This window comes from Tachypleus tridentatus, chromosome 2, assembly GCF_004210375.1.
Source record: "Tachypleus tridentatus isolate NWPU-2018 chromosome 2, ASM421037v1, whole genome shotgun sequence".
NCBI lineage: Eukaryota > Metazoa > Arthropoda > Merostomata > Xiphosura > Limulidae > Tachypleus > Tachypleus tridentatus.
Window position 1 is genome coordinate 90,665,503 of NC_134826.1, and position 24,004 is coordinate 90,689,506.

A 24,004-nucleotide genomic window follows, 5' to 3' on the forward strand; every position below is an offset into this window, starting at 1 on the left:
AAGCAGATAATGACGGAGACGGCGCTAAATTTCCGGAAGTAAATTTTTTGCTGGCTAAATTCCAATAATTATGAACCAAGTGTCTGGTTCTGGAATGGTATAATGTAGTTTATTCGCCAAACTATACAAAACTTTTACGGGAACATCAGTTTTTTCGCACGTTCTGAAATGTACGAACACTTTCTGCTCCTCCTATTTTTGGTTATTTGTTTATAAACAGTTTATTTGTCGTTTAATTTACATACAAATTTATGTAAATGTGTGTTAGTATAATATTTATAATATATTATACGCCTATTAGCCTAATCGTGATACTTTTTAAGTTATAAGCAAAAAACTACTTGGGACGCAGGGGTACGAACACTTTCTGTCGTAAGTGTATACCAGTATGAAAAGTCCCATCTAGTTATCTGAATAAACTAGTATAGCATCCGACCACCACCAAATTAGTGCCTTTCTACCACAATAAGGGCTGGAATACTTACTTCAAGAGGTAAGGTTTTAACTTACTTACCCCCAAATTTTAGTACCTTATTTTTCAATTGGTTATTTTCTTCTTTACTTTGGAGAGCAGTCATCTTCCCACAACTGTCTACAGCCAGTGAAGGGTGATATAGATGCAGGACGTTGTGGGTTTGAGTACCCACATCTCACTTCCATAATTGCCATTTTTATATCTGTTGCTACTCCTTTGTTTTATTTCCTTATGTGAGACTGGTGAATGGAGGTTAAGACTGGTAGACGGTGTATCTCCATCACAGTATGGGTTCTACTTCTTCAGTCACCTCCATGCCTAAGGTACATTTTATACCTCACGTTATAGCTTGTACCCTGAGATCTTTTAATTAGTACATCATTTTTTATTATTTATAAATTTATTTTTATTTCAGCTTGTGACAAACTAAAGTAGCAAGTCAAAAGTTTGGATTTGCTGTTTTTAACACAGTCCATCCTTTTGATTTTGTTTACTTAACTTTATCAGTATTAAATTTCTTTAATACATACATATATATATATATATACACAAGAATATCTTGAAAATTAGAAGTGAACAGTAATTTTCAACATAATTTAGTATCATCAACTTAAACAGGCACAAGTATTTTTTCTTTAAACAGAGAAAACTTTTTGTTGTCCAGTGTAATCAGCTTCAACCTCTGATTCTGATCAAACCAATGCATTAGAGGTTCTTCAGTAACTCTGTTTTTCAGCTGTTTAATGTGTTCATGCATATTGCAAGATTGCTCTACTCACAATATGATATACTGAATTGTTAGAGAACGAGATAAGCTAAACCAAATTTTTTTCCAAACTGAAAGCAACATACAAAAGTCACACCCAGTCTCCCTGCTTGAACTTTGCTGCCTTATCATAGCATGTCTTTTGGCATATGGTATCATTTCTTCGCAGCTGAAATGCAAACTCATATGCATTGACCAATACAGAACTCAAACACTATACAATCATCAGACTGATAATGACATACTCTTGTTCACATGTTGTAACAAAGTTTTTTCACTATTCATCTCTAAACTTTATTTCTTAAAAAAAAAGTGACTTTTTCATTATCAAACAGTGGCAGAGAAGGTGCTTTAGGAGATGAATAATATATTACATCCACAGAAAGCAGCATTTCTTGATAAACTTTTGTTCTGTCAGGTTCTTTCCAGTCCATGAAGCTGAGATTAACAAATGTTTTAAGAGTGTATTATCCCCCTGGCAAACCATCAGAAAAATGGTGATACAATCAGCTGCACATCTTCATTGAACCAAAATTTTGCTCTACTCAGAAAACAAAAACTGCCTGTTCAAAATGGTACCTTTTGCAGAATATGCATTGTAAAATCACTCAGAAACAGTTGTATTTTTTTCTTGTAGCAAAGAAAACATTTTCTTGTTGTTGTCCAGTTATGGACAGATGTCAGCACTGAACTATGTTAATGTATCAACTAACAAAAAACTACTATATTTGGTGAAATAGTCTTGAAGATACAATTCTCACTGAAAATAAAGTACACACTTTTTAAAACCCAGTGTTATACAGTAGTGTACATATTTGTGGCAGACATAAAATTCTCAGCAGAAGAAAAGCAGTTTCAAAATCCAGCATTACAGGGTGAGGCATTTCTTATGATGGGTACATAATTTTCACCAAAAGAAATGTAAATACTTTTAAAACCCTGAATTAAGGTAATATGTTTATTATGATTGGCACATAACTCTCACCAGAAGAAAAATAAGCTCTTTTAAAATCTTGAATTACTGTTTATATTACGTTTTATTTTTATATATATGTACGAGGTCTGTTCAAAAAATACGCGGACTGTTTGAATTGCGCGGCTCCAGTTGGTTCCAGGGGAAATCCACTTGGTGTCGCTAGGTTCGCACAGATCAGCTGATTACGACGCCATTTCCCGATATCTTCATTTGTGTATTAGCTACTCGGTTTTAAGTGAAGTGCGATTTTTTCGTTTGGCGGATTTTACAATGAATGACCTGAATGAGCAACGACTTGCTGTGAAATTTTGTGTTAAACTTGGAAAATCTGCGACTGAAACTTTTGCTATGCTTAACACGGCCTACGGTGATGTTGCTATGAAGCGTACGGCATGTTTCAAGTGGCATGAACGTTTTAAGGATGGTTGAAGATGATGAGCGTCCTGGACGTCCTTCCACGTCAACTGACGACCCACACGTCGACAAAATCAACACCCTGGTGCGGGCAAATCGACGTATGACTGTCAGGGAGCTTGCTGAAGAGTGTGGGATATCAGTTGGATCTTGTTACGAGATTTTGACCGAAAAATTGAAGATGCACCGCGTTGCTGCGAAATTTGTGCCTCAGAACTCGAGTTTTTGGCCAAACACTCGATCACTGTTCTTCCCCACCCCCCCTACTCACCTGATCTTGTTCCTTGCGATTTTTTCTTGTTCCCCAAACTCGAAAGACCCTTGAAAGGAAGAAGATTTGAGACAATTCCCGAGATTAAGGCAAATGCGATGAATGAGCTGGAGGACATTACAAAAGAAGCGTACCAGGACTGTTTTAACAAGTGGAAACACCGTTGGGATAAGTGTGTGCGTTGGGGAGGAGAGTACTTTGAAGGGGTCCCAGACCTGTAACTTCTAAATAAAGTACATTTTGTTTTATGACGTCAGTCCGCGTATTTTTTGAACAGCCCTCGTATATATAAAAAACCCAAAAAACATCAATTTTATTGAAATTAAGTTTACTAAACTCTTTACCTTTAAACACTCAACTGCATTAAAATAGTCAGAAAAGAATCTAATTAATTCAGAGACGTATCTTGAGTACAAATAATTTTGTAATACAACTGATTTACTACAAGCTCATAACATTTAATGTATACACACAGTAAATTATGAATTATAGTCAACATTCCTAATCCAACAAGGAGTCAAGACCACTGAACTAACCCTATAAACATTCAATTAATTTTTACAGTACTGGTCTTTTAAATACTCTACCATTGGAATGTCAATGTATTCAGCTAAAGCAGCACTAAGAATCTCCAGATATCCATTTCCTATAATATAATTTATAGAAACAGGCAATTTTGTATTTTGTGACGAACTTAAAGCTCTCACCTACTGGTATCAAAGTACACAGATATTACAGAGTTAATCTAGTCCAGAAAGACAAGTTTTAAAAGAATGAAAATACTATTCTGTTCTCTTTCTGTGAATATTTATTCCTACTTTCTACAACAGCACTTGCCAGAAAGTAACTTTTTTTAAATTGCCATAAGCTATTTGAACTTCAAAATGTACCAATGATCGTTTTTGTTTACATCAGTTTACGCAATACAGAACACGTGTCAACTTCACATATTATATGCCAGTTATAAATGCTATAAGCCTTCTGCAATTAGGAAAATGTTCAATCAAAAGGACATATCAAGTATTGTCACAATACACAACTTCTGTTCATTTTTTTTTCAGTAAGTTTTTGAATGATTGCAGTGACTTTTGTATTTTCCATCATCTGTACATTCTTCTATCATAGTTTTGGTCAGAACTGAAACTGTAAATTTCATTACGTTTACAGCTGTGTATATATGTTTGTGATACCACTTAAATGGATTATATTTAAACAATACTTCTCTTAATCACCTGACTTTGAAAAATACCGAAATGAATATTGAATAAGTCACTCAACAAATGAATTAGAAATGTTTTACTGGACAAACTACATCTCTTCCTTCACCATGAATGTTTTTTATTTACAGAATAATTATTTACAAACTGTCAACTTTAAAGGTTACAACAATCATGACAATTCATCAAACTGATTTATACCCTGATTTGTGAACTTCACCGAGATACAAGAATTCAGATGCAATAATATTGTGTATAAATTATAAATACTTTAGTATATGGTGAGCTTCTTCTCAGTTACTTTTATTTGGTTCATACTGTTGGAGGCATTTTCTAGCATATTTAATTAAAGTAGAATTTACATAAATAAACTTGGTAAACACTATAAACAACAAAATGTAAAATGCTTAATTTTTCAAATCTTGAGCTACCTAATGCAGTTTTACTTGATTACGAATGTGGCTATAAAATTAATGTAATCATTTACTTGGTTTATTATAACCAATAATTATTTTAGTTATTTATTTCAAAGAAATTTCTGTAGTGCAAACTGTTTTATATAGAATTAGTTTGAAACAATCTTTTCTTCAAAAAACAAATTGTTATGGAACTATTCAAGGATTTATTTTTTCAGAACCACCTTGGTTCAGAGGATTTCTGTTGTTGTAAAGAGAGAGAGAGAGAGAGCAAACACACCCTTTCACTAATTGTCAAGTGCTAAAACTTTACTTAATAATTGATAGATGATGATTTTTCTACAGAAAGAAACACATGTACTGCATTCCTGATACCTCAAATACACTCTGAAAATTGAATTACAAAGTTACAATACAAGTACTTTTCACTTTTATGTTCTTACAACTAAGAAAGTAGTACAAACTAACCCTAAAAAGACTTATTTTCTAACTACATAAAACATCTATGTGTCAAAGTATTATTTTACTTACTCCTCAATAATTTTTTCAACTTAGTCTTGCAGTAATTGAAATCCATTTGTATGCTTAGTTTTCAATAACCATAAGTGTGCCAATTTCCCATATTATTTTATAATATACACACACATTTTGTTTTAATAGTAAAAATCTTAAAGATATAATTTTGGTTCTCATTGTCATAAAATGTATAGATTTTAGAGATAAAGCAATTTACTGTCTATTATTCAACTTTTTTTTCAGCATTGAATTTGTAAAAGAATACTTAATTTTTATAGTAAAAAACTAGTCATTTTTATATATGAAAGTTCTAAAGCTAAAAATATTAATGTTATATTTAATTAAGAAAAAAGAATTCAATCAAAATGATGGGATGCTGCTTTGTGATGAGTTTTTAATTACAGCAGCTTTGGCTACTTTAGTATGCAATATGTTTTTATATTCCAGAGAGACTAGTGTTAACTCTGCTAGGGTTAAAATATACTGAAAACTACTAGGGAGCCCAATTTTTGTAGCATGAAATCAAAGCTATAAGTAATATTTCTTGGAGAACATAATTATTGGAAAAGTTAGTCTGGTTAAGTGCATCCAACCTGATACAAGTTTGAGCTACAAATGCTAAAAAGTTAGTTATTGATTACAAAGATCCACTACAGTATAAAAAAACACTTGAATAAAATAGACCATAATGTTAATAATTAATTTTGAAATCATAATGCTGTTATTATTGTTTTCTTAACTTACAGACATTAGTTTTGTAAAAGGTGGCTGAAATTGTAAATTATAAAATAAAACACAGTTCAAATATATTCTATTGGTGTGTCCATTTAACCCTATATTGTCTTATAAAAACAGTAATACATAAAATATTTGCCATAAAAGACAATGTATAATTGTATCATTACATTCAAGCATAACAAAAGCCCATAGTTATTTTTATTTTGAACATTTTGCAAGCAACATTTATGAAATTGTATGCAAATAAGGTAATTTTTATTTTGAACATTTCGCAAGCAACATTCATGAAATTGTATGCAAATAAGGTAATGTTTTTTGATTTATAATCATTAAAAAATTACTTGCAATGATTGTTTGAAAAGGAAACAAAACAGATATTTGTACAGAAAACTGCAATGAAACTAGTTTAAATCTGACAGTATATTAGTTTTCAAAAACTTAACATACATTAAAAAATTTAAATACAAAAAATGTGAAGTTTAAATTCCCCTATCATATTACAGACTACTGTAATCTGTAGAACAATGCAGAATAAATTTTGAAGAGAACAGTGGATGGTTTAAAAAAATCCTAGATAAAATTTGCACAACTATGTTATGGTTGAGAATTCCTGAAGAAGATTTTGCTGTTCCAGAGAAGTGAAGTTGAGAGATTGCTGGTATTCAGACACAACACTTCGTACCTGATGAAATGAAAAACTGTATGATGACAGAGCACCAGTATTATATTGTTAAAAAATACAAGTATTATTTTTGTCCACGTTATAAATAACAATAGGTAGTTCAGTAATCAGTTATAAAAATAACATGGAGATGTTGCTAAAATATAATGAAATCTAATAATATAAAAAAATAGGATGAAATATGCTACATGGAGAATAAAAATAACTAACATTCTGGTCAAGTAATCAGAGTAGTCAATAATTTACTTAATCAGCTGTTGGGAACCTTGGCAAAAATATTGCTATCTTTTTGTTTTCTACAATGATTTTTTAACCTCTTCTGTTTTTTCAGTTCAACTGAAAGACTTATCCTTTCAAATAAAAAGAAATAATAAAAAAGTTCAACATGTTATTCAGGGAACACAATTTTCTCTAAAGAATTATCTACAGATTAAATTATTTATCAATAATACAACTTCCGTTAGAATATTTCCTAGGTTATAAATTTGTTAACTGTAACATAGAACTTCTATCAAAATATTTTGCACACTGTAGAAAAAATGTAACCAAAATACACAATTTCTTTAAAGTATTTTCTATGGTATACATTAATTACCTATAACACTTGTGATAAAAGAAAACATCAAGCTTGTTTCTTAGTTAGAAAAAATGTATATAAAATGATTCAGTATATTTTACCATAAAATCAAGAAGAAATAAATTATCACAATAAATCCATGATGACTTCCTGCAAGAAATCCACAAATACATAGTTTATTAAATACAAATTGTATTAACCTTTTTCAATGTGTCATGGGTTAAATATTATGGCATCACATTTGTTAACTTAAATTTATATCTAATTGAACTACTATTTTATGAATTTATGTCAGTAAGTTTGGAATCAAATTGTAGATTATAACTCAAACTTTAATATTACATATGAGTTAATTTCTTAATTTGAAAATAAATATTAAAAGAACACATCTAAATATAGATTTTTAGCGAGTCAAAATACCAGATCTTTATGTTTTGTACAAATTAGGAACTCAAATTACCAATATTAACAAGCTAGAAAAAGGAAGACTACAGGTAAGTCTTATATTATAGGATGTGTAACATGAGGCACGTGCACAATGTCAACGCAAGCCGTGTAATGTTAGTGAGGCATATTTTGAAAATGGGACCCAAATCTTGAGCGCTTTTGAATAACTGACTATTCTTCTTCACGACTACTGTAGAAGAATAGTCAACTGTTTGAAAGTTAGAAAGGCACAACTTGTAGGTCAATATAATAATAATAAAAAAAAAAAATATATGTTCATATATAGTGTTATGAGACTTAAGCTAATTTAACTAAACATTTGTATTTTCATATCATATGTAGTCATTCTAGTATAAAAAAAAGCATAATTTATGTTTACTTCCTAATTTCTTATGGCTGTTATTAGGTTGGTCAACTGAAAGGCTCCACATAGTTAGGGTATAGAAATAACATAAAAAAAATGTCTTACTAAACAAAAAGTTTGAAATATATTTAGGAGATTTTTGGGACAAAGAAAAGTTCTAATCATAACATGAAATCACTTTGAATTTTTTTCTTTCCAAAATAATTGTAATATTTACTAAACGTCTATCAAATTTTGTGAAGAAACACATGCTGTATCAAAAGTTATAGTGTATCTATGTAGATGAATTCATGTATATTATATACGAAGCCCCTTGTGAAATGGTTAAAACATTTAAATTATGCTACTTTCAAATACAAAGTAGCTATTTAGTTTTATGTACAGCTGGATACATATATTCAGGGGCTCTAAATTTGCATAATGGTATAAAATGGTTCTTAATAAGCCCACACAAGGTTAAAGCACTGTGGTATAGCACATTTCGGCCCTATTTTGTGAAGATAATATCATTTGTGAATGAAAAGGTGCATTTCAGGAATTGTTTTTGAGAACTTAAAAGTATTTAGGAATTTTGGTGTTCCTGAAGACTAATATAAACTATAATGGTAATTTTATGTTTGTTATTTCTGAAACACATTATATAAACAAATGTTATAAAGCAATCACACATAAAAAGGTTGTAGAGACAGAGAAGAATGTGTCCTCATGTTTTCACGTGTAGAAGGGAGATAATTTGTACATCACATAAATAACATTCCTGTGACTCGTGTCAATACTACAACTACTCCTACTATAATGGACATAATGTGTGTGTCTGTCTGTCTGTCTCTCTAGCTATCTGTTATAATCTACAAAAAGAGGTCTACAGAGTAGATTCATCATCTTCTAGACATTTTAACCCACTGTACTATAACATTGAATATCATAGCCACTTGTTAACTATGATATTTAACATATAATATCATATATTATATAATATCTTCATATTATGAAGACCCTTAGGTGTGAAATAATACCAAAAATAACATATCATCTTCCTAAAAACTACATATTATACTGAAATGTTGAACATCACAACCTAGTTAACACCTCAGATTTCAAATATTTTCAAATATATTATCTTTAGATGTACTATCTATTATATCGCAACATTGAACGTCATGGTTCACTTATATATTGTTTTTAGAAGTACTACCTTATAGTAACTGTATTTCAACAGCTGAAACCTATGGGAAGCTTAAATTAACATTTTATAAAAAAAACATTCACTTCAACCAAACTTGGTCACTAAAAATGTTAACTAAAAATAAAGACCATTTCTTTCAACACTAATCGCATCAATATTTGAAACTGAGTTTAGTAATAGTTGTAAATCTGAATATGAATTAAAGCAAATCAGGATGCAAATTAATATATTTGGACATTTTTAATGGTTTGCTAAAAAACATAAATGTCAGAGTTATGTACATATAAAATTAAAACCACAAGATGACAATGGCATGCCCTTAATGCACAAAGACAAGAAAAGCTCTTACACGGGACAGAGGTAATGATTTAAATGATTATCCTACAAATGTTGATAATTTCGAGTGATGTTCTTACAGAAAGCATAATTAGTAAAGTTGGTAGTAATTTTGAAAATTTTGATTTGTGATAAATCAAAGAATTGTGTTTAGTTACCAAAGAATTCACCTAGCTAATATCAATAATATTTATTACAGTCAGTTTAATACACAACTCCAGCTTTTTCTTGTGCTTCTGTTTTTAGAATGAATATCTTGTCACAAGGAACTACAGGGTTTACAAGCAACACAATTCCTACCTAAGCTAAGTTAACTTATCACTATTACCTAGAATATGAAAAAAGGCTATAAAACTTAAAAAATGTACATTTACAAACATTTTAAGTTTTTCAAATTAAGGCACATTTTTGAAAATAACTGCATTAGCAATTAATCTTTTGAATATGTTCTTCATTCTTTTAGCTAGAGTTAGTGTTAGTGCAAAAGTTATTTCTAAGCTTCACTGAAGTGTGAACAATCCCAATATTTTTGGCGAGATTTAAGGATGGATGACAAAAATCAAGTACTTATCTGTAGATATGGGTTTAGGATAAACATCTGAGACAAGGGAGTTCTTTGCAAAAATTGTAATCAAAGTGCCTAAAGACACCAAAGAGCCACTACACTCTTATTCAAAAGTATATTGGATGAGGAAGTGTAGTAAATTAAACAAGTGGGAAGACAAATGTTCATCTTCATTATTATGGTCAAAAATATATAAAAATATTACCAACTTATCTTCATCGTAGTTGAAGTTTCTACATGTTCTACTATAATCTTTGAGGCAAAAGTGAAGACAGACAAGGATATGACAGTATTCTATAGTTGATGTTATGCAAATTTCTACTCTTTAATTTTATTGTCCCAGCAGTGTACATTTCTGTTTTAAACTTAAACTGCTACTCCACATAAAACACAGTATTCAAAAGATACTTTACATCAGAAAACAGTGCTGGACAATTTTGATTTTGCAGGTCAAATCTTATGCACACACACTCACACTTAATCTGTAATTCATACTACTTTTCTTCACACACACAAAATCCAAAACCTTACCATTTGAGTAAAAAATGATGATTCTTTTGGTTTCTCTGAATATCTTTCAAACTGATCAAGATTATCATGAAGCTTGAGTGTCAGTGTGTCATAGTTGTTTCGCACAACATCCAGCACCTATGAAATAACATACATTTAATACTTCATAAAATCAAGAACATAAAACATCAAATAAGCAACTGAAACCTACTTTAAGATTCAAGTATAAGCTAGTATAATATTGTCACAAGTAGTTAAACCTTTTCTTGAAAACCACTTGATTGTGATAATAATCAGCATATGGTGGTATCATCTTACATTGCTATGCAGTTGTGACAATAAATCTGAATTCTAACAAGAGGGATATGAATACATCAACTCATAGGCTTAACCAAGTTATTGCAACAGTAAACCTGAGTGCCAAAAAGGAAATGAAGGTACCATCTCACACTTCTAACTAAATTACTGACAATAAACCTGAATGCCAACAACAGGGATATAAAGAATTCATCTCACGTGGCTTTCTAAGTTATAGTGACATTAAACTTGAATATCAAAAGGCATATGAAGACACTATCTCACATAGCTAAGTGATTGTGGCTATAAACCTGAGGGCCAACAAGTACAAGGCAGAATCATCTTACAACTCTTGTAAAAAACTACTAATTATATTTTTTTGAATTACCATAAGAAAAAGAAGCAGCAAATTAATTTCTTAATGACTTTCACATATTATCTACTGCACTACAATATATAAGTAAGCCATGCTATTTGGAATTATAACTGGAATTTTACTATTAATTAAAATTCTTTTATATGCAAGATTATTTTCCAACCAAGTTTTGACTACAAATATTTTAGATATATTAAGTTGTTTTAGTTAAATTTAATACCAACATAACTTTATTATTAACATATTTAACCAATATGAGCATACAACCAATCATAATGCAACAATGTAATTAAAGATACTGATTGAAGTTTTGAGTTATATACAAGTTTTGTTTATTGCATAAGCCTTTATCTAAGCAAAATGCAATATTATATGCATAGATTTTAAAGAACATTCTATATAACTCGATAAATCATTAAAGTTGTTTGAAAATTTATTTATATTTCATCATTTGACTATACCTTCTGCCATCCTGCATTTTCTCCAACAAACATACAATTGTAACATCCATAACATAAATGTAATAAAAACATCATTCCTAAATCTTATTATCTGGAACTTTTAAATATGAATTCTACCATAATACAAATGAAATTCAAAATTATTTTCTTCAGGTTTAGTGCCATCTACCATGCCATTAGAAAAACAGTAGAAAATACTTAAATCAAGGGATGTCTAAGAATGACACATAATCCCATAATATTAGAAGTTTTACCAGGAAGTGAGGACAAACCAAATGGTAAAGAAACATTCAACTCTACTGAACAAATAAGTATTTTAACCAACTAAGCTCCTGAGCTTACTGAATCTGTAAGTTTCAGTTTTCATCACACTGGTTAGTAAGAATATAATTTTGATACAACTTTTAAATTATGTCTATTAGCTTACAAAACCTAAAATGCTGTTATTGTCAATTTTGGTTTTGGGCATGTCAAATTAAGTTCAGAAGTGTTCATGGGTTGTTGCTGTTTGTCTGGTTTTATAAACAAGTCATAATGGCTAAGTAAAACTACTATTACTTTTATTTTTGTCCCTCAGTGGCTCAGCAGTTAGTATTATGGCTTATAATACTAAAAACTAGGTTTTAATATCTATGATGGACACAGTGTAAATAGTCCAATGAGTAGCTTTGTGCTTAAATACAAAATAATAAACAAACCTTTTTTTCTTCAAAGCTGAAATAAAAGTTGGTAGGTAAAATAATGTTGTATGAAATGAAATAGATACCCTTTGTTTATAAAGTATTACATAGAGTTAATAAAGATGAAAAACCATGATTCATCTGTACATAAATTGCCAAGGACATTGCTAAAAGTCAAATACATACCATAACAAAAAATATGTCTAAAATAATGCTACTTCTAAAATGTAGTCACAGCCTGAAATTAAAGTTGTTTTTAGTGAAAAAATATGTAATAGACTATCTGTGCTTTGTTCATTTTAGAGAATCAAACCCAGGATTTCAGCATTACAAGTCTAGGTACTTACTGATGATCTGCTGAGGGAACAAAAATAAAACATGAACAAATGTGACTTGAACATAATAATTTCTCAAATACTGGAAGGTTGTTCCCGTGCAAAAAGAACAATGTGTAAGAAAATTAGACCCAATGTGGACCCTTGAAAAGACACCTTCCTTCTGTGATCACCAAGTAAACTAACAGGCCAATCAGAATTTGTACATTTAATAAAAAAAAGTCTATTCACACATTTCTCACTACAAATTGCCTGCTAACTGCCATGATAATTCATATAAAGAAAGGTAAGATACTGATGTCAACAACTGCTGTGGCCATTCACTCAGTTTCCAATATGATCAGGAATCAATAACATTGGATAGAGATGAATAAATACTGAAAAGTGGACCAGTCTTTTCTACATAATCACAAAAACTGGATAAGAACTAGCAATAAGTGATTTCAGGGCCTTTATACAGCTAAGTGAATCACTGCAGATGCTACAGTTATTGCATCACTTAGCATCTAGATAATCTTGAGCAAGAAGATCCATTAAAAACCTACAGAGATGTAGCAACTCAAGACAGAGCCCACAAATTTACCTCATTTTCAACCATCCAGTAATACTGGAATGTAATGATGGCTCAAAAGTTGTTTATTTAAGATAAGTCACTACTTCCAGCCAGGACTGCTTTCCTTATTTCAGGGTATGAAATGTTCTTGTGGATATGATCTAAACTAAGACAGCAAATGACAAAACATGGCACATTCTGACACTCATTTCAATGTTTTTATGGCCTTTGGCAATGCAATGAGTCCACATTAAAAACTATGAAGAAATGTTCTTCAGTGTTCAAACCACCAAGAGTGGAAATGATGCAGAGTTAAGAATATAAGGCTGAACATTGTATCTCAAGAAACTTACCTTTGCATCAACAGGTGGAGGTAGTGAAGTAAAAGTCAATATGAGGACCCTTGTTGGCACAAATCAAATCTTCCATCTATATAGCAGACATTTACCTGACAGCTGATATTTTTGTCTGGAGAATTCAGTAAGAATCACTAACTCTTAGATGTTAAGAAGGTCCTTCTAAACAATGATTCCATTGAATGAATTCAAATAATAAAAAGAGTTAACATAATAGGTATTCCAACAATGATCTCTGATTTCTAAAAGCATTTACTGTTTTATGGCTTTTACACAAGCAGGTCTTCAGATTATAAATTCTTGACAAATGTGGGCTATGCAGGAAGCCCCTCTACTTTCTCCTATATTTAGAAAAAAGAGACAAATTTCCTAGAGACTATCAGAAATCAAGCTTCAGGAATTGAAGGTTGTGATTAATTGCAGAATCATCAGTGCATGATAACTTAACAATAAACCTGTTTTTTTCTAATTCTGGCTGCTCATGAAGAAAAAAAAAATGCTCAATGACTATCCACCATGGGATCATACAATGCATGGGATCTAAAGCTCAATGTTTGAAGAAAGTGCAGCAGTCTCAAGGTTTCATAGACATACACCTGAACATCAGAACCTGATATAATACCCACAATACCCAGTGAATGTCTTTAATAATGGCACTAGTTGATTCTAAATGCAATTGACAAGTTGATAGCAGTGATCCATGCAACACTCAACACAGATTTTTCCCTCCTTCTTTGCTCACGATGCATGCAAAGTGTGTGTGTGGACATATGGATCTTAGATGAGATAAATTGTACAGGAAGAACCTTCCCTGAGAAATTTGTAATTTTCAGAAGTACACATAGGTTATCTTAATTCTTAAACTAATGAACAAAGAGAAGGTAGTCAGCCTGCAGCACCTGCTATCAAAAGAGTTTTCTCTTTGAACTAAAAAACTGGATTGTCACTTTTATATTTGTTCAAAAGCATCATGTCATGATCTTAATATCTCAATAGGCAGCCCAACACACTAACCACAAGACCACATCTGCCATCTTTGTAATTACCACAACTTCTGATGGATATCAACTAGATATTCAAATTTTTCAGAAAAAAACATTTCCACTTCATAAATAATTAAGTTAAATTAAATTAAATTATGACTTTTATAAACTTATTTCTATTCTTTTCCTGCAAAGAATACAATAGAAAACTAAAAAAAATCAGTTATGACAAAGTCACATCAAGAAATAATGTTCTTTATAAGAAATGAATGAATAATTTATACAGCCACTTTTGGACTTAAGAATTTCTAAGATGAAAAAGCAGATGTTCTGATATCATTTGTTTAAGCATCAATAAAAATCACATCTTCATATTTTGTTTCAATAAATATCTTGTAAATCTGCAAGAGGTTAAAATTTCCAATTTAGTTTTTCTTTTTAATAAGGTTTTTAATCAAATGTGAAAGTAAAGTTCCTGATATCTAAAATTATTTTTACTTTGCTTTGAGGTTTTTATAGCCAAAATGGAATATAGCTGTGAGAAACCCAACTGTCACTAACTATAAAGTAAATATTGTTTATTTCATGACTAACATATGTTCTAGTCAAACATTACCAACTAATTACAGCTACAAGTAATTCTTACCTGTTCTTCAGTTAAGGTTGAGATGTAGTTTGTTGCAGCCCAAGAGTCAATCTTAGGAGAAAAATGGTTGATGATAGCTCTAAAAGAATATAAATCTTTCATTGTAGTTCACATTTATACAACAAAGTGGCATTAAAATTATTTCATGCATATTTAGCAAGTTAACACAATGTCTAAAAAAATATACCCAAAAGAGAAATTCAGTCAAATATTAATCTGTTAACCCCCAAACTGTCAACATAAAAATATATAATTTTTATATTTTATATTTTAATATAAAATTCATTTATTCTGGAATTATGTTTCCTCAGGTTGAGTAAGGCATATGAGATCCCATAATTCTCAGTCACGTTTGTCCATTTCAGGGTTGTTTTTCTGTTCATAGTGACTAGTGGCTTGGAACACATCACTTTATGGCCACAGGTTGGGGTCAACTCATGAGTGTGTGTGTTTATGTGTCTATAATTCCAACTCTGAGTTGTTGAACCTTGGCTGTCTAGTTGGGGCTTGGCCAGTAGTGATGGTAAACCATGTAAAGCTTCACCCACAGAGCATGAATTAAGTTCTGGGTGAAGAGCATCCCTGTTCTGGAGGTAGTGTGCTTCCCCTTCTAGGGTGCCAGTCTTTTGTTGACACATCCATGATCCATAAAGATTCTTTCTCTATGGATAATTCTCTAACCACCCTCTCCACTTTTTCAGTGTGGGATCTCATATGCCTTACTCAACCTGAGGAAACAAAATTCGTTTATTCTGGAATTATGAATACTCATCCTCATTCCCCAACTATGCAGGCAATGGATGTGGAACAAACTGTACCCAACAAAAGACCCAGGATGGGACCACTTTGAACCAAGAATTACAAGGTGGTAATGAATCTTCTTCCGTGAACAATGTACTAAACTAATATTGACTAAGATGGACTACATTCAACCTAACTACATAGCCAAGCAGCAAATCTGAACAGATATTATAAGTAGGCTCCTATGTATACTGGTGCCTCTCTTGCTGACATTCAAGAAAAAACATTGAGGGACTTGGGTAGGAGTGTCCCCAGCTTTGCCTTCTTCTCCAAAAGTGAAGGAATTCAATCTATCACTACAGAAAATGTCTCTGTCAACCATTCCAGTGACAGGAAACCAGATGTGGTAAGGCCTCATTAGCTCCAGTAGCAGAAGTTAAGAGTTAATGTACAATGGAAAGCCCTTTCTCTGAAACATTGCAATAAGTGAACCAAATTCTTTAAATTTTTAAAAACAAATTAACCCAAATTTATTCAATCCAATGACTGGCAGGATCCCCATATGCTTTACTTATGATAGTCCATGAGCAGTGGTCCAGAATAGTACAATAATACTATCTAGTCAGCTTCTAAGTGGTCTTGTGGAACATCACATGTTTACAGAGATTGTTACAACCTAGATAAGTACACTGAATCAATGGTTGTTAGTGCAGAAGTGGTTTGATAAAAGCACATCTGCCAGGGCAACACTTGCAACAAAGAGGAGTCCTGTGAAAAGTCCTGAAGTAACTGAAAGATAGCAATGAAAATATCCCTCTGTATAATCTAGTGGAAGTGTTAAGACAGCTACCCTCAGATGAAGATACTACCAAATAAAGTAAATAATGTGAGATAAAAGTGTTAGGGAAGGTCTACATACCAGTTTATACAATGCTCTCCAGCAGGGAATTCAACTGCAATACTGAGGATATAGAAACATGATGGATCCAATTAGATATGATTCACAGAAGATTCCTTGCCAAGAATAAGCAATATGGATAAATTTCATTAATGTAATCAAGGATAAATCCTGGTAAACTGAATTATACAAATGAATAAAAAGACATTAGTGCAAGCAAAAAAACCTTCAAGATTCTCACTAGACATAACAATTGATCGAAATCTGATTTGTCATAGAAGTGAGAAATAATGATCGGTGAAAGCATTTATCCCCTTCCATCATAGACAGTGTCTTACAAACTAAGAACTGGTATTAAGACATAGGTAGAATGATTGGAGTGGGCCTCTTAAATAAGGGCAGAACTACAACCCCCTGTAGGAACTGATAAAAGAAGTCAAGATGCTAACAGAGATGCGGGTAGAAGCTAACAATCAAATCATTGTGCATGGTAACAATGGTTCCAGTTGGTCATTAGTGAAGTTGGTGACCTTGAGTGTTTTCTAACAAAGTTTAGTGTTAAAAAAAAACATTGGATGGTAGAGTAGCAAGTGCATAAACTTACCACTGGTTCTCCCAGAGGAGATTAATCTATTCAGGTTAACTACAAACTTCATCTCAGAACCTTTAATTTTAAGGAGCAGATGTTTTATTTGAGAGTCAACATATGCTTCCACATGGTGATGGTAGGCTAAAGCACATATTTCTGACAAGTGTGGCAGATAAGACAAAGCTGTTCATCCATGAAATTGGGCAGTAAACCTCCTTGCATAAACCACAATATTTGTGGATGAAGATAAAACTAAGTATTTTATCCCAAACATTTCATCTACCAAGAAAAATGCAGGGTCAAAAGCAACTGGGAAAAAATTCAAAATATCACACTCTTGAGGGATCAACTGTAGAAAAGAAAGTGACTTCCATTTTTTATTTTAAAAACTGCTCTGATGTTGTTTGGAACAACATTTTCTCATTTATGTTTGCCTTTTTAGAGCAAAGCAATTTTGGGCTACTTGCCATGTCCACCAGAGGGAATTGAACCCTAGTACTCACTGTTGTATGTCTGTAAACTTACCACTGTCCAACAGAATAAAAAAAGGTACAGGAAGAACAAGAAAAAAAAATAAATAAAAATTCTCTCCAGATTGTCCAAGATCACTCCTAGTTGTAGCTTCAGAGTCCCCTAAAGGAAAACCACAAAGACAATATATGTCTTTGTTTCACTATAAATAAGATTACTAACAATATTAATGGAAAATGACCCCTCTTCAATTGTAGTGTGATGCTAGATATCAGAGGAGAAAGGAAAAACCTGCCTTGTCACTGCATTGAAAATAATAACCCGAGTGTTCATAGTGTACATTAACTAGACAACTGAAAAATAAAGTGTGTGTAAGTGAACATTTAACCAAAATAAATTAAGTAACACAAAAAATGCTCAAAGTATTTCCAACAATCAGTGTGGAGAAACTGGTTAGTAAATGCTTTGTCAAGAAAAGGTGATAACATTACTTGAATGAGGTACATGTGTACAGTGCCAGGATAGTGAGTGTACTGATATAGGTGGGACACATATTGCCAAGAGGCATAAAAGATTGGAGAAAGTGAGAAAATTTCAGACCAATACTTAGATAAGAAAAGATAAGTATATTTTGGAAATGTTACTTCACACAAAAATGATAAAAAAAAACTTTCTTCAAGGCTATCAGTCATCTAATGTACATTTTGTTCTACTAAAACCTCCTACTGACACTTGGAGGGCACTGACATTTATTTTCATTTTGTAGGTCAAAAACACATTACTTTTTAAATGTTTCCTTTACTTTTAATATAGGTTAAGTTAAACAACTTTGTTTTATAATTCTGTACAAAATATTAAAATATTAGTACTGACAAAAAAAACTAACTTATGTATAACACCATATGATTGGTGTTTGCCATGTTATTTGTATTTGACTTGCAAGATTTGATCACAGTTTGAACTATTTTATATATATACATATATCAACTAAATTAGGAAGCAACATCAATAGCTGACATGTTGCCATTTTTGATTAATTTTCTACAAGCATTTGTTTCTTATTCTGTATGATGGTACATGAAAGCAAAATTTCTCATCTTGTATGAATATTGTCAACTAGGTCCCAAATAGGCTTTGTTTAAGGGCATCAAATTCTCAAAAGCTTCAATGTGAGAGAAGAGTATACTTATTTTTTTACTTATTAATCTATCACTAGCTATAATAACTACACAGTCAAATTATTCTCTAGTTTCTTTGTGTATGTGTTTACTTTTAGTTATTCTATTTTTATTATTCAACTGAACTAAAATTACAGCCCAAAAGACAGAGCAATTTCAACAACATTTTAAACACCTGGATGATGCTACGTTCAGAATAAGCTAAGAATGGTAAACAGATCTCATAAAAAAGGACAACATAAAAAATACCCTTATGATGAACATCTGAATGATACTGCAGGTGTTTATTAATGATGATAATAGCCTTTTAACTTTTACATATGGAGGAAGTAAAAAATGAGGACAACCAACTTTCAGCAATAATAATAGAAATTCTAACAGAAACAATTCCTTTTCTCTTTTGAAGATAATGAAATTAAATATACAAAATAACTGTATAGCTTCTGGAAGTACCTGATATTGACTAAACTATTTGTGAGTTTTGCTGCTGAGTCTTTCCAGTTTCCACCTGTTGTTGTGTACCGCAAAGCTAAGATACAGAAATACTTTTGTTGTTAAAGAATTAAAATATAAACAGTTGTAAAAGCTACTTCACATTTTTATTCACAACTTTTGATCAAAACAAGTAGTGCAGGTAGATCAAGTCTAAATTTAACCCACAAAATAACCTAGGTAATTTAATAAGCTGGTCTAAATAGAATATCCAATTATTCATTAGTTAGGTATTTTATTGTTATTATAATTTTGTATATAATCTAAATAATATCTCTCAAACTAGTACAAGAGATTTAGATTAGCCATAAATCCATATACTAAGCTAGCAATTGAAGATAATTCTCATAATAAATAAACATAACAAAAATGAATATGCCATATACAATTTAACAAAATAAATACAAATTAGTGTTGCATAAATAAACATTTATTGGGAATTAAAAACAATATACTGCATATTTTTTAAATGGTCCAACTGAACAGATGTGCTGAACCACATTTAAAAACACTTTTATTCAAATGGTTAAGAATAATATGTTTATTCCAAATTAATTTGATATATTTATATAAGTACTAAAAAACATCATTATACCAAAATTTAGCTATTTAGAAACATAACAGCCAATCAGACCACTGATTAAAGATAAAATAATCTATAGGATCTAATTTTTTCTGGTTTTCATTTGGAACTGAAGAAATCTTGGTTAATTTTATAACCAATATTGTTAGTGTGTTCAAACATAAAAGATGATGATGAGTAATCTTATTCACTTAGTTCTTTGAAGCCTTTCTGGGTCACCAAAACATTGTGTGTTATTGAATTGTTTAAAGTGAAACCTATGTTACAGAATGTTCTTCTTGAGTAATTTATTTATAATGGTTAGCCTGTACCATCAAGATAAAATGAAAAATAAGTGATAGCTGATTTTACTACTATTGTATAAATCATATGAAAATTATTTTAAAACCTTGTATAATAAATCTGCTTAAAATAATACTCTTAACAGTCCTCAATCATTAAAACAAAAGCTTTCAAGACAAGAATATTCAAAATAAAATGAATAGTTCTTACCCATAGAATATGTGTTGTCAAAAACTTGATGCATTCTAATTATTTCATAATAGAGCTCATCGTAACTGGTAGGAGATGGAAGAAATGTGTCTCCAAAAGTAATGAATAGGTTGAAAATGTTTATCACCTGGTAAAAATTTTAAAAAAGTGCAGGTTTGTAATTACAGGCTATAAGAAGAACAATGATACAGATCTATAATATGTTCCATGTTCATGCTATAGTGAGGAGAATAGCATTAACCTGATGTAAATAAAACAAGACCATAAGAATTTTACTTATGGTGCTCCCTACTGTGAGATATGACAATGGTATGAGCATGACCAAAGCAACATATAAAAAAAAAAGAAGAGGAAAAGTTTCTAATTCTATTACCCAGCTATAAATTGATGATTAACTGTCAGCTCAATGTTTCTTAGTATTTCATCTGTTATTTTAATTTTATTCACTGCTTTGTGGTAATTAAATTCAAGTTACACTTCTTGAAACAGAAAAAAAATTGTAATTGGACAGCACAACTTCAGATTATAATGAGTCCATACTCACTTAACTTTCAGGCAGATCCTATGGATATACTGTATGTACTAGGACAGCACAATTTCATACACCAACTGGTCATACTCATTGAATATGCATGCAAATCTCATTGTGTATAGTTTAAAAAGGTTGATATCTGTCACAGCCAGCTGGTGGAGTTAAGATAAATGTCATTAAGGTAAGGAGTTCTCAAATCTCAAAGTTAATTGTTTTTGCACTGGTGATGCAAGTGTCTGAAACATTTAAGCCCAATTACCCATGTCAAAGTACCTCATGAATAATGTGCTACAGAAATGGTAGGCACTCAATATATGATGCAAAAACTTAATCAAACTAATCATTCCTTAAGTTCATATGAACTATGAAACACTGAATCAAAAACATACATCTGACATTAAGTCATTATCTAGTACTTTCATGAAAGTTTGTGACTACAGGACAATGCATACACTGCGTGAAGGAAGCTTTTGGTTGCTTGATTTCACAGATGACCAATAATAATCCATAAACTGCTCAGACTCAAAGGAAAATATATATTCTCTGCTAACTTCTGTTAACTTTAATATTAAACTTAAATAAATAATAAAATATCATGTGAAGCAATGAAACATTACTCATTATTTGCTTCACAGATTACTGTGGTTTAGTAGTATACAGGCACAATATTTTGGACACTACTATTTTCCATAAAACACCATAAGTGTTGGGAATAGACTATACTTCTTACTATATCCAGCAGTGAACTCAAACAAATAATATTGAAAATCTGCCATTACCCATCTGAACCACTTTGGGATTTCTGGAAAAGAAAAAAAGAAAATAACCTCAAACTCTCTATACTTAGAGTTCCTTTGTCAAAAAGTGGAAAACTATTCCAACAGCTGTATATCAAGTTTTAGTAATGAAAGTCCAGGCTTTGATAAATATAAAAGGTGTTCCAACTACATAAAAAACTAGACCAAAGCGAATAAAAAAACAACTCAATACCCTAACTTTCAAGATGTTTTATCCTAACAGTTTTTACAATATAATTTATGTAATAACATGTCCAAATTAGTCTTTGAAACATCCTAAAAGATAAAATGTATGCTAATTAGTATAACTATGGTTAAGTTTTTAAATTTAATAGTTTGCATCCTTTCATATTATAATAATCAATTACAAAAAAATCTGCTGCTTTGAAAATTAATTTGATCAATAAATTTTATATATTTTCAGATCAGTCACATTAAACATATATATATATGATAAAAAAAATGAAATTGCATCATTTATACCAAAGATTAGGTTTTCCACAAGTATCAAAATAACACGAGTTGCTAAAAGCAATGTCATCTTAAATTATTATGGGTAATACATGTTCTAATTAAGTCACTTCCAAGTTAATTGTTTATTGTCATAGTTATCATTTTACCATAATTTGAATATTAAAAGAATAAACACATTAGTCTTATGACTTCAAAATGCTGTACTTCAGTATTAGAGAAGTGAAAGGCAAGGTACTTGGTACTTTCTTTTACATTTCAGCTACATCCTTTTCAAAATATTTTCTCTAACTTTTCAGCCAAACTTTCAGGTATTCCAGATTTGTACATACTTATATTTCAACTCCATAATTCTACTCAACTAAAGCCAGTTACTGAGTTAAACCTAGAAAAACTTCAGAGCATACTCATCAAAATCACTAAACAAAAAAATATTTTCAAGGAAGGCCATTGCATTTTAATATTAAACAAAAAAATATTTTGCTTTTATTTATAAAATGAATATTTGATGTAACCTTTTAACAAATATAAAGACTAACTTAAATTAACCCTGAATAAAATAAGAGTAACTGATCAACATTATATATATAAAGATATACCAATTAACATATAACTAAATGGCAGAGGTTGCATGAATATGTAGGTCCAAGAAAAACAGGGACAATTTACAAAAATTTACACTAGATGTAAATAACAAAGAAATATCTGAATGAATGATTTAACTTACTACTAAAGGTGAAAAAGTTAAAAATGATAAAAAATTACTCAATACACAGGACTGATATATATGAAAAAAAGGAAATACACAAATAAGTTAAAGTATGTACAAAAATGTTTTACAATCAAATTTTTACATTTAAGTCAGTTATAAAGAAGTACAATAAAAAAAGTAAAAAAAACATGTAGACACAGTTTAGATGATGGCACTCTTCAAATGTTTTATAAAATTGGTTATAAAAGGTTTAAGAGCATTACTTATCAGTATTTTAGGAAAACAAGCTTTGACATACCTGATGAGCTAATTGGAAAGTGTTGTACTTTTTAACTAGGTCTGACTCATGACTCAACATGAACTTCAAGAGATTAATTAAGGCTAAGAATAAAGATAAAATATTTTTTGTGTGAATTATTTTTTTATGTCTTAACAATTTTCCATTTTTACTAACAAATGGTTATAAGAAAGTAAAATACAGAAACATAAGTGTGCAATACAATTTTAGAAATTGTTTAATAAAGTAGCAAGGTTAATTCTTGAATATACTCGTTCCCACACAAACTTATGCAAATATGTATTTAAAAAAAAATGCTACAAATAAACTACAGCTCTGTGCCATCATGCATGATGTTGAATATGCTGAAAAACAAGTTTAATACAAACAAACCATTTCTAACTAATGAAGTAACATGAAGAGTTGAACAAAACCACAAAACTTTGAATACTGCCTTCTGAGCTAATGCGAAATAACATTAAATATCTTGTTTTGTGCCACACAGTTTTAATACTTTTCTATTAAACATAGGTCTAAGCAGCTTTGATATTTTTCCACTGAGGCAATTATGTTAAAAGTTTTGACAGTTACATGCTAGGTAAGCTACCATGCTGCCTTAATGAATTTC

At 30.8% G+C, this 24,004-nt stretch overlaps 1 protein-coding gene across 9 annotated transcripts in view; it reads right to left on the reverse strand.

Annotated features, from left to right (window-relative positions):
• Nucleotides 1-4,219: 4,219 nt before the first annotated feature.
• Nucleotides 4,220-24,004, reverse strand: part of LOC143244500 (armadillo-like helical domain-containing protein 3) — a 112,983-nt gene continuing 93,198 nt past the window's right edge. For all 9 annotated transcript variants that reach the window (XM_076489292.1, XM_076489300.1, XM_076489293.1 and 6 more), the window contains 6 exons: nt 23,398-23,480; nt 20,588-20,714; nt 19,474-19,549; nt 15,144-15,222; nt 10,478-10,594; nt 4,220-6,471 (listed from right to left, as the gene is read on the reverse strand). In XM_076489292.1, coding sequence (XP_076345407.1) covers nt 6,379-6,471; nt 10,478-10,594; nt 15,144-15,222; nt 19,474-19,549; nt 20,588-20,714; nt 23,398-23,480 — 575 coding nt within the window. In that variant the 3' untranslated portion in view covers nt 4,220-6,378. The remainder of the gene's footprint in view (nt 6,472-10,477; nt 10,595-15,143; nt 15,223-19,473; nt 19,550-20,587; nt 20,715-23,397; nt 23,481-24,004) is intronic.